This window comes from Leucopleurus acutus, assembly GCF_964270905.1.
Source record: "Leucopleurus acutus genome assembly, chromosome: 2".
NCBI lineage: Eukaryota > Metazoa > Chordata > Mammalia > Artiodactyla > Delphinidae > Leucopleurus > Leucopleurus acutus.
In genome coordinates, this window is record NC_139143.1 from 18,858,968 (window position 1) to 18,871,161 (window position 12,194).

The 12,194-nt window shown below is 39.3% G+C and overlaps 1 protein-coding gene across 3 annotated transcripts in view; it reads right to left on the reverse strand.

Moving 5' to 3' along the window:
• The window catches only part of RAB3GAP2 (RAB3 GTPase activating non-catalytic protein subunit 2), an 88,096-nt gene that overhangs the window by 44,815 nt on the left and 31,087 nt on the right, over positions 1-12,194 (reverse strand). For 2 of the 3 annotated variants that reach the window (XR_014327108.1, XM_082864268.1), the window contains exons 5-9: positions 10,501-10,548; positions 10,348-10,423; positions 9,934-10,035; positions 5,726-5,825; positions 3,340-3,438 (exon numbers count right to left, since the gene is read on the reverse strand). Coding sequence is in view for 2 of the 3 variants with exons in the window: in XM_082864268.1 (XP_082720394.1) it covers positions 3,340-3,438; positions 5,726-5,825; positions 9,934-10,035; positions 10,348-10,423; positions 10,501-10,548 (425 nt within the window). In the remaining variant the exon portion in view is untranslated. Of the gene's footprint in view, positions 1-3,339; positions 3,439-5,725; positions 5,826-9,933; positions 10,036-10,347; positions 10,447-10,500; positions 10,549-12,194 lie in introns of all 3 variants that reach the window. The other variant, XM_082864269.1, reaches the window with a different exon arrangement.

The following is a 12,194-nucleotide window of genomic DNA, read 5'->3' on the forward strand; positions in this document are numbered from 1 at the left end:
ACCCATCCCTGAGCAAGTGCAAATACATCTCCAACCTGTCTACTTCTCTCTAGCACCACTGCTTCCTCCCTAGACAAAGTCCTCATTCTCTCTTATTGCAACAAACTCCTTGCTGGTCTTCTCTTTATTCTGTAAGCCTCTCTCTAAAGAGCAGTCAGAGGGATATTTTTAAATATCTCCTACTTAGACTCCATCAATGACGTCCACTGCATTTAGAATAAAACCCGAACTTCTCACCCCTATGAGATCTGACCCCAGTCTACATCTCCAACCTTACCTGGTCCCATTTCCCCCTCACTGTACAATCAAGTCACATCAACCTCCCTTCTGTTTCTTTAAGCCTCCAGTCTTCCATCTCTCCCCACCCCGGGCCTCTATCTCGGCTTCTTCCCATCCTGCATGTCTCAGGAGAGGCCTGTGCTCACCAGTCTACCCAGAGTCCCCTCTTCCTTTACTTCTGTTATAACCCTCTGCTTATTTTCTTCATGATGCTTACTAACATTTCGTTATTACCCTATTTATTCATTCGGTTTAACTGTTTATTTTTTGTCTCCCCATCACCAGGATGTAAGCTTCATCAGGGCAGGGGTACTGTCTGCCTTGTATTTCTAGCACCAATATTAGTGCCTGGGGATGTAACAGGTATTCATTCATTTCTTTGTTGAATGAATTAGTCAGACCTCTACATAAAGATGTACACAGAATAAAGCTCATGGCACCTTTTCTTTCTTCATTTTGTAGGCTGGGAGATAAATGAATAGAATAATATTTTCTATCCAATCATTTCTCCTAGCCTGTCTCAATGTTCCAAAGTTTAATTAACAGAACAAGGAAGTCACCCTGAACTGAACTCAACACTTTGGAATTTCGCACATTTTTATGTTAGCAAAAAGCAAAGACAAACGAATGTCTACCAACAAGGTGCTTATTACAGATTACAGGCAGACCTCGGAAATACTGCAGGTTCAATTCCAGACCACTGAAATAAAGGAAATATCACAGCGAAGGGAGTCAATGAATATTCTGGTTTCCCAGTGCAAGTAAAAATTATGGTTACACTATATTGTAGTCTGTTAAGTGTGCAACAGTATGATGTCTAAAAAAACAACATACTGGGCTTCCCTGGTGGCGCAGTGGTTGAGAGTCCGCCTGCCGATGCAGGGGACACGGGTTCGTGCCCCGATCCGGGAGGATCCCACATGCCGCGGAGCGGCTGGGCCTGTAAGCCATGGCTGCTGAGCCTGCGCGTCAACGGGAGAGGCCACAACAGTGAGAGGCCCGCATACCGCAACAAAACAAAACAAAACAAAACATACTTACCTTAATTTAAAAATACTTTATTGCTAAAAATTGCTAACCATCATCTGAGCCTTCAGCGACTCATGATCTTTTTGCTGGTAGAGGGGTTGAAATATTTCAAGAATTACCAAAATATGACACAGAGACACGAAGTGAGCAAATCCTTTTGGAAAAACGGCACCAACAGACCTGCTCAACACAGGGTTTGTAAAAAAAGCAGTACCTGTGACACGCAATAAAGCAAAGCAAAATAAAACAAGGTCTACCTGTATTCTGTACCAGAAATGCAACAATACACAAAGATAATCTGCGTGTCAGGTATCTTCTGTTCCCCCCCTCTGGATTCACACTCCTTCCTTCTCTCCCTGCTGGCCCCAGGAGCCAGTATGTGCATATTATTAGCCCAGACTTCAAGTTGGGTTCAGACAATGGGAAGTCTCACCAGGACATCAAAGACAGAAAGGAGAACGAAGACAGGATATCTATTTCCTTGTGACCACTGGCCAAAAGCCATCCTGCTCTTAAGGCGCTGATTCTACTCATTATCTCCAATGAGCAGAATTTAGGCCTAGGGGTGGTTAACAGCTGCACTGCTAATCAGCCCGCAAGATGCTGCACTATCCTTTGTGGTTCTCCTATACAACATCTGTATAAGTAGTTTCTCTGCAAATAAAACCTCTTTCAATTATCCTATTTCAAGGATGCCATCTGTCTTCTACTAGGACTCTGAGAAAATGTATATTTAGCAAAACTGTGGTGAAAGCCTCTTTGTAATATGTTGATTGGAAAAGGGCTACAATGTAGTTGTCATGATAGAATCCTTTTATGAAGACATATCTCTGCATAACCATACGCATATTACACTTGCACTTACACACGTCTGTAAGGATGTTTACCACAAAGCCAATGGTATCTCTAGACGGTAGGATTTAGAGGGATTTTTTTTCCTTTTTTCTTTATATTTTTATGTACTATGTGAAAATTTTAACAAGCATATACTATACTATTACACAGAAAAAAAACAGGTATGTATTTTAAAATAGCATTTCCTTCTTCTCCACACCCATTTCTTCTCTTAATTTAGATGCCCATTACTTCTCACCAAGATTATTAGAGCTTCCTTACTGCACCTAGTTTCTAGTCTTGACCCCTACATTGCAACCTCTAAACTTCCACCGAAGTGATTTTTCCAACAGGCTAAGTGATAACACCATTCTCCTGTTCAGAATTCTTCAATGACTCTCAACGTGGTGAGGAGAAAGATATACGTTCCTCTGCATAGTATACTAGTCCTTCAGAATCTGACTCCTAGTTACAGACTGGCCTCGCTTGGGCCAGTCTTCATTGTTTTTTCCTGCACACAAGGCACTTCCACCCCAGGCCTAGTACCTGTTGGCTAGAGTGCCTCACCCACGCTTGTTCTCTTGGTCAAGTCCTACTCATTCTTTCCATCTCAGATTGAAGTCAACCTCCTGTTCCCTGATTCCCTTGGTGCTGGGGGCTTCTCCTCTGCTCCCACTACAGCCGGTCCACTTGTCTACTATGACAACCATCATGCTGTGGCACCGTATTGTTTTCACACGTTTCTCCCAACTAGCCTCATGCTTCCTGACAGCAGAGACCCACGTCTTTCCACCTCCACATTCCCGATACCTAAGACAGTATGCCTTCAAATACTAGCTGCAAGAAAAAATCTGCTTTTCTCTATATTTTGCTGGTCTACAAGTTACATGTGTAGAAGACTGATCTATCTGGTAATTATATGAATTAAACACATCTGCATAAAAACACGTCAAATAGTGGGTGACTTAAAACTGTACAGTACTGCTGCTGAGGGCATAACTGCTCAAACTGCTACCATTTCTTAAAGACATTAAACCTCTGATAATCTCTACGTCTGAACCACCTTCCAGATGTCTCACTAAAGACAATGCATATTCTTTTCACATGAGAATAAATCTACATTTCCAGTAAATGAGATAGTTCAATCAAAAAGTATAAGAAGTAAATTCCAAAAGAACTGGAACTAGTCAGGCTTACCAATACTAGCATGATCGATAATTGTGTCAATATCTTGTAGACCCCACTTCTTATAAGCTAACGGTGGTGGCTGTATGTTCTCATTGCCTGATGCTGCAGCTGTCAAAGATAAAAATTAGACAATCCAAACTTAAATATAATGGAGAAAATGAAGTTTTACCAAAAAATCATCAAGAATAACTTGGTTTATTATTCTAAAATTTCAACTAAAAATAATGAGGCAAAGTAATGTAAACTATGCATACAGTGAGATTTATTCACACCAATACAAGGCACGTAAAATGCAAACATTAAAAGACTAAGTTGGCTGTCATAAGAGATTTTGGAACACTCAAGGAATTAGAGAAGACTATTAAAAATTCTAGACTACCACTTAAAATCGAGGTGAACTCAAACTGCAGTAGAAGCCAAGTAACTAATTTCTCCCCCTTGAGTAAGACAGTGGATAAAATCCTGGAAACAGCAACCAGTGCCTTAGTGAAACCTGATGGTATGCCCAGCAAAGGACACATCATAGAAGGGTCTTGAATGCAAGTAACTGAGGCCAGGCTTGACAGAAAGATATGCTAACAGTGGTAGCACTGCCAGAAAAATGAATGCAATGCTGATCACTGACCTCAGCATTCCCACCTAGGGAGTGAATAATGAAAAGAAAAGCAACAGTTCCAGCTCTTGTCACAGATTCATGCCCAAGGCCCCAGTCATCAGTACATTCTCATGCTACATATTAGAAAACGGCTGGATTCTGGTTGTTTATCCTGGAAGTAGAAGTACTCAGATAAAAGAAAAATGTAATCCTCCTAGCACTCCAGATTTGAGAGTAAGGCCAAGAAGAGAGTTTTCCTATATTGTGAAATAAAAGTCACAACAGTCTGCAGCTAAGTAATCAGAGTTATTTTTAGAGCAACTTAAAATAAATAAGAAGGCACAAAGTGGCTTACTTACTTACCTCCTAGGAGATAAAATGGCTTTATGGACTCATACATAACAAAATAAACGGAAATTCAAAAATAGTAAAAATGAAACGGCTGACGATACCAATTAAAACACAATTGTCTATTTCTAGTTTATTTTATGGACAAAATTTTTATCTACAGAAAATGACCAGTCTCTTTGGGCACATACATTAACGGTAACTATTATGTCTCCAAGATAACAAAGATATTGAAACTTATGGTGGGCTAAATTTAAATAATTTAAAAGATTATGAAAATAGGTATAAAAATTCAAACAAATTTTGACTTTACAGAAAAGCATGTACTATTAAAGAGCAATATAACCAAGAATGTTACAATCTGCTAAAAGGACAGTGAAAATGTTTCTATTGCAATGTAAGACGCTGCATTCTTTCCTTAGAAGAAATTGTTTCTTGTGTGTCTTATAGTTTAGTTCTGGATTTATGAACAATCTTTATGAATCAGATAACACATCTTAATTAAACTCTTCTTTCAGGGAGCTGTCTAAATCATTTAAGAGTTAAACTTTGTTTGCTCTTTTTAGGACCACTAGGCTCCTTTATCCAAACCCAGTGGGGAAAGTCAGCACCAACACTGGTATTTTCATTGCTTTTAAGGCTTTTTGTTCCCATGACTTTAACATCTCTAAAACTGGAATCTTAAAATCAATGGTGTGACTCTCACTGGCAGCATTTTTACTTCTTAGTGAAACAGAAAATAATAGTGCACCTTATAATCAATGGCATCTCGAATCTGATGAAAACCAATATCCTCTTCTAAAGACATAATAGCATCAGAGTGTAAACTAGGGGTAGTAAAGATTAAGAATTCTTGATTATTTGTGCACTTTTCATGCCAAAGTCTGGAAATGATGTAGCTGCCTATGTAGATTATATTTAGGTCTCTAACTTTTCTCTGTTCAGAAGTGTTTCAAGTTGCGGAAAGCAGCCGATGTTAACTTCCTGTTGGGTCCTGCCTCCTGTGAGGAAAATGCCCCCTGCAAACTTTATGCTATCTTTACCCTCAGTGAGAATGGAAACAACGTAGAATCACAAGATTTTAGTATGCTGGCCCAAATAGCTGCCCATCTAGTGAGAAATCTGGTTTCTCAGCTACATGCAACTAAATTCTCCACCTCAGTGTTGAATCTCTCTCTTAACTGGCCAAGACATATTGCTGAATCAGTAAATAAAGCCTGCAGTTCAACTGACAACATGTAAAGACAGTTGATGTTCTAGTCCTGGCCTTTATCTTACTAAGCAATCTACCCAACAATGCACTCCCAATTCTACAGTAACCGGTTTTTTTTTTTCCTTTAAATCTAGCTCAGAAGGCCTTTTTAATTTAGAAGACATATTTAATTCTCTAAGTAGATTAAGTTAAATAAGACAAACATCACCAGAGGTTAGCTATTTCTTGGCCAAAATTACCTTTGGCCACCTGATTTCGACAAGCACGAAGAGACTGAAAAAGGCTAAATCCGTCAATAGTCACGATGGCAGCTGGATATAAGATACTCAACTCTTCATTCTATTAAAGGAATAAGAAAGAAGAAAATAATAAATTTTCATTATTGCCAAATAAGCATATCTATTTTTCTATTATAGCTGAATGTCATTATTAATGTCAAATTTAAAAATACTATAACTAAACAACTGTCAAACACCCAACACACAAAACAATATCAGGCAGAGGAACAGTAAAAACAGACAATTTCAGAATGCCTTTTGGCCAAGGACTTAACATTCTTCTCAAATATGAGCCTTTGTACACGGTGAATAACGTTTTCAGGATAGATGGTGGGAGTAACCAAAAAAAGGTACAAGTTTCATAAAAATGAAATATAGCCACTGTATGGATTAAAAACAACACATAAAAGTAAAAAGAAGAGAAAAAGGACACTCACCTGAAATCCCTGACATACATCAGTATATAGTGTCACATATAATCGCACACTTTTGTATGAGACTATACCATATAACATGTTTTTGGTATTCTAAAACTATTCTATAACATGTTTTTCATTACTCAATAATACGCCCATTATATTCTTCCATTTCAATAAGCGAGCAAATCATTTTTTGTTGCGGAGATGCTGTATTTCATTGTATGAACCAAAATTCAGTTAACCAGTTCTTACTGATGGACATTTAGTTTGGCCTCCTGCTTCTGCCTTTGCGCTCCACCACCCATGCTCCACAGACAGCATGATCTTCCTGAGACTCGGCCGATGGAACCACTCTCCTGATTAAATCTCTCCAATGGCTCCCTTCTGCACTTAGAATAAACCTGAACTCTAACCATGCTACAAGATGCGGCCCGTCTCTAACCTCATCTCACCTCTCTGCCCTGGCTCCTTGAACACGAAGGCCATTATCACCTCAGTACTTTCCGCGTGCCTGGACCTTCATCTCCCAGGTCTTTGCCTGCCTAAGTCTTCTGCTCGTCCAGGTCTCGGCTCAAATGTAGTTGCTCTGAGAGGCCACTCCTGAGCCTCTGTCTCGAACATCATCTCCATTCCCTCATCTCAGTACACGCTCATCCACATGGTTACTTCCCTCACGGCACCTATCAGAGGCTGGAATCGTCTTGGAATCCCTAGTTATTCATCGTTGGTTTCCCTCCACCATCCCCAAACTGCAGGCCCCACGAAAGCAGAAACTTTGCATGTCTGGTTCACCAATGGATTCTCAGTGGTTAGAACTGGGCTGGGCACATAATAGGCAGTAAATAAATATTTGTGAATGAATTAAATATTTTCATTATTAGAAACATCACTGCAATAAACATTCTTCTGTATATATCTTTTCACATCACTTTGGTGTAAGTTCCTTCAAGGGGGTCTGTTGGGTGTTCACGATTTTCATTTGTGCTATTAAACTGTCTCAACAAAGTACCTATCAATTTTTACTTCTATCAACAATACATGACAGTGTCTGTTTTTCCATATTGTCACCAACTTTTGTTAATCTTCGCCAATCTGAAAGGCGAAAAATTATCCAAATGTAGTTGCTTATAGTCCCTAGATTATTAATAAGGTTCAAAATTTTATCATATGCTTTAGACCAATTATATTTCTTCTTTTGAGAATTGCCTTGCCCCTTTTTCTACTGGACTGTTGGGGTGTTTCCATTTTTAAAAGACATTTGTGGGCCACAAGGGGTGGGAAGCAGGGGACAAGGGAGCTGGGGTGTGGGCTCACATAACAAGTTCACAAAGCTACGCTTACACAGTCCACTGAGCGTAGCAGCGGGGAGAGAGCCCCCAACTCGGAGGAACTAATCACCAGCTCGTCAGTTATCTCCAAAACGAGACCGCCTTCCTGAAGAAGACACTCATACAAACACCAGTGGTCCAACAGCAGCAGAAATTATGCTAAATGACAGAGATCTTTATGCAGAAACCGCGGAAGAAGTTTCTTTGACATTCCAGAAAAACATCTGGAATCTTCTCCTGCAATGATCAGCCATCACACCTACTACACTCACTGCCCCCAGAACTGAATTACAGGAAATCTGCTCCTGTGATCTTTAATAGATCTAGGAGTATACTGAAGAAGCAGCAAATAGATATTTTTGATATATAAACTGATGTATTAGATCCAGAGATACTGTGTAGAATGCAGGGTAACGACAAAGGCTTCTCTCCGCATGTTTAGTAAGAGTTATTTTTCAACTAAAGGATTTTCTTGACTCACAAAAGCAAAGAGCAAACAAATATTTAAATGTGAGTTATATTTTCCCGCCAGCTCTAAAAAAAGATTATTGTAGACATAACCAAGTTTAAAGTGTTTAAAGAACCTTCATCTTCCAGAGAATTTGTAAAAAAAAAAATTATCTTCTTGGATTTCCAACAGCTTCTTCCTTGTTTCCTTCAATAGTTCCATTTTCTCCTGTCTCCTTACGATGAATATTATAAGACTTAAGTCTTCAGGCTTCAGTTTTATTTTCCTATAACCTTTATGCGGAAGAATTCATTCATTACCTATGACTTCAACCATCGTCTTCAATCTAGTCTTTGTGTCTATATGGTAGTTCTGTATCACTACAGGCATGATGGTATTTTCATTTTATTTCCTACCATCACCTCAAACTCAACACGTCCAAAACCCAATTTAATAACCTTTGTTTATGGCCAAAGCAGTCCCCTCTTCCAACTTTGTCAATGGCACACCTCAGGATGGAGATCTTGGAGCCAACTCATTTTTCTTTTCAAAATTCAACATCTCAATACGATAATCAGTCCTGTCAAGTGTTCCTCCAAAATGATTTTTGTACTAGTCCTTTCTCTTTCCACAGCCATTGCAGTCCTGGCTCCCAGCACTGTACATCTATTACAGATAACTTAAAAAACCAGATAGCTAGCCTCCCTGATTCTAGGCTCTCACAAGTCCAATTCATCCTGAAGAAAGAGTCCTCCAAGATCCCTTTGATTACATCACTTCCTTCTCATAAATCTTTAGTAGCTTCTAAATCTCCTGAATCAACTCCGATTTTCACTTGGCTTTCATTTATGAAAAATTTGGCCACTCAGCCTATTCAACAATTTCTCATTAGTTTCTAACCTAGGTTTCTTTGTTGTCTCATACATAGTCCTGTGTTCGAATCTTCCTTCATTTTTCTCCTGACTACCTAAAATGCTTTCCCTTCTTTTCTCACGAATTAAGTTCGATACCCATTTTCAAGGCTTAATTCAAACTTCATCCCCTCAATGAAATTTTCCTGTTTTGTCCTAGTCCTAATTGAGCTCCCTCTTCTCTAAACGTGCACAGAAGTTATTCTGTTCATAAAAACTAGCAAATAATAAGGTATTGTTTAATATTACTGATTAACTCACTAATAGGTATTAATAGGTATTAGTCTAGTCTCTCTTACTAGTTAAGTTTCTTCTAGAGCTCCAGTCCATCTATCGCACAATTTAAGTCCACATAGTCAAATTTGAAGATTTGTTTACTTCAAATCTTCTGGAAGCAGGATAGCACAAAGAAAGAAGGCATATTATATAGTTTTGACAGGGTACCAAACAAGATGTGCCAAGAGTGTATCCGTTTATGTGGCTCTATAATTCCTTTTTGACTGTGAGACAATGAAAATCTCACACAGCACCAGGAAGAAGCGAAAACTGTGGACAGCCTTAGACCCTCAACAGTATTATTTTCTCTATCAAAATCTTCAATGAATATAAAATATTTTCCACAATAAATAAAAATTTAATAACCCCGTTTCTGAGAAATAGGTTAGTGCAATGTGGTAGCACTATGAATAATACAGCTAGAACTTTTTTCTTTTACTCTCTATATAATTTTGACACCTAAGTTCAAATAAAAAAGATATAAAGTTACAAAATACCATTTTGTACCTTAAGTCACTATTAAATTGTAAAACTGAGACAACTTTTTATCTTCTGACTTAAGTGTTTTATTTCATTATAGAGCAAAGCATACAATATTTCATTAAGTAAGTAAAAGCAAGACTGGTATTCTTTACTCAGCTATGAGTAGCTTATATTTCTATTTAGAATATGATAGCACAGCTAACTGTGCCACAAGAAGATACTTAAAGTTTCCACCCAGTGAAAGAGGGAAGAAACGACTTCAAAGTAAAGCCACTACTACTCTGGACACAATCTCTTATGCTACCTGCTCCGTCACGCCGGGATGTCGTGGGATTTCATAGGTCCTGCACTTGAGCTGTAGCACTGGGTCCTCATTCAGGAGCTGTGAGAGCAAGAGCACGCCACTCTAGGAGGAAGCACAGAGATAAGCCCTGCTTGTTTTCTTACCAATATACCGGAACAGGTACGGCCAGAGAGCATCATTCCCCCAACAGGCCTTCCGTGGATGCCTGGTAGTCTGTTTGCAGAATATGGCTTCTCTTCTCTATAGCTCCTATCAGAACTTTCTACCACCACTGCTCCCCCTGTTCCAGCCTCCACCCCATAAAGTATCAAATACACAGTCCCAAGGGGCAGGTGGTCATGAGTCACAAGTGAGTGTGATGGGGATGGGTTACCAGTCAGCTGTTATCTCGGAACCGCACAGCACTCAACTCACCTCTGTGTAGAAGCGTACGTAACCCGAAGTAAAGCCCACCACAATGCAGGTCCAGTCTGGTCGTCCAGTGGAACTCCTGTTATGAACAAAAGTGACGATCTGAAGTGCTCATAAATCAAAGCAAAGAAAAACAAATGACTCATTCATCCTTACCTCTTCTGGCTTGCTAGTGGGATACACAGAGCACTGGTTACACATTCCCTAGAAACAAAAACAAAAGCATATGCTTACCTAATGAACTGATCAATTACTTTGAAAGCTCTATAATGGGATGTTAAACGGTAATAAGCGGAAGATGAGCTCTTTGGATCAGTTGTATCCAATGCCTACATAAAAAAACAGTAAAACTCCCCCCACGAGTAGGGTCACAAAATCCATTCACATAAAAGGTGATGTCATATTCACTTGTAGTTAATAAAAAACAGTGTTTTTCACTCTGTATTGTCGTGAAAAGCACAAAACTGAGAAAACATCAAATGATCACCAAGCAGTCATTTCCTACTGTTCCCCTCTCCTCTGCATCAGCTAAGAACTTGGGCAGAGGGTGGGAGGAACTGGCAATCACATTACAGGCAAGCTGCATTTCTGCTGAGTACGTTAATCTAGAGACTTACTGTATTTCAATTGGCTGGCTTCTTCTTTTATATTTTGCAGAAATTGCTCCTGATAACCTATTTCTACGCACCTGCTAGGCTGGATGGTCCCTAAAAGGTTTATTTTTTTTCTGACACATAGACTTGAAAACTTTGTCTCGCACTCAGAGACAAGCCTCAAAATTAAAATAACTCCTACTGACTTTCATTTAACCTGTAAAACCTCAGGACCATCACCAGCTTATTCAACAAAATATAAACCCTCTTCCACATACATCAAACCAGATAATCACCAAACAAAATTAACCTTTTTGTTTGTTTGCCATCTCTAAAGTAATTGAACCATTATGTTTGCTTTGCATTTCGGACAGAAATTAAATGTCTTCAAAATGCTTAAACTAATAAATGACTTAAGGAGAAATACTATTTATTTTGATAAAAGTAGAAAACAATTCATTGAGTATCTACAGAGTGTCAGGCATGTACTACGGATTTCTACTTGGTTGTCTTTATCTGAATTCAAAGTCTGAAGAATCTTATTCATTCTGACCAGGTACCTTTCAGTCATAAAAATTTAACTGAAAACAGGTTTTGGCTGCAGGTTCCAGGCTAGCAGCTCCATCATGGAACCATGCTAGAGATCTGGTTTTAAAACTCTTACTGGGACTTCCCTGGTGTCACAGTGGTTAAGAATCTGCCTGCCAATGCAGGGGACACAGGTTCGAGCCCTGGTCTGGGAAGATCCCACATGCCACGGAGCAACTAAGCCCGTGTGCCACAATTAAACAGCCTACGTTCTAGAGCCCGCGAGCCACGACTACTGAGCCCACGTGCCACAACTACTGAAGCCCGCACACCCAGAGCCCATGCTCCACAAGAAGAGAAGCCATCGCAATGAGTAGCCCCCGCTCACCACAACTAGAGAAAGCCCACAGGCAGCAATGAAGACCCAACGCACCCAAAAATAAATAAGTAAAAGTAAATAAAATTAAAAAAAAAAAAAACAACCTCTTACTGGATCAGTAGGAAACTTGAATTTACCAGCTTGCATTTCTGAAGTATTTATGAGTTTTAAGAATTAATGTAGCACTGTCCCCTTTAAGTACAAGCCCAATGCTGGCAAAGCAGAGAAGACAAGGGCTGCCCTTGACTTTTTAGCTGAATAAAATTAATGAAGAGCTGAGAAAAAGACAAAATGCAGGCAGGATGTTATGGGATTCTCTCTGAATTCTCCTTTAAATTCTCTCCAAACAG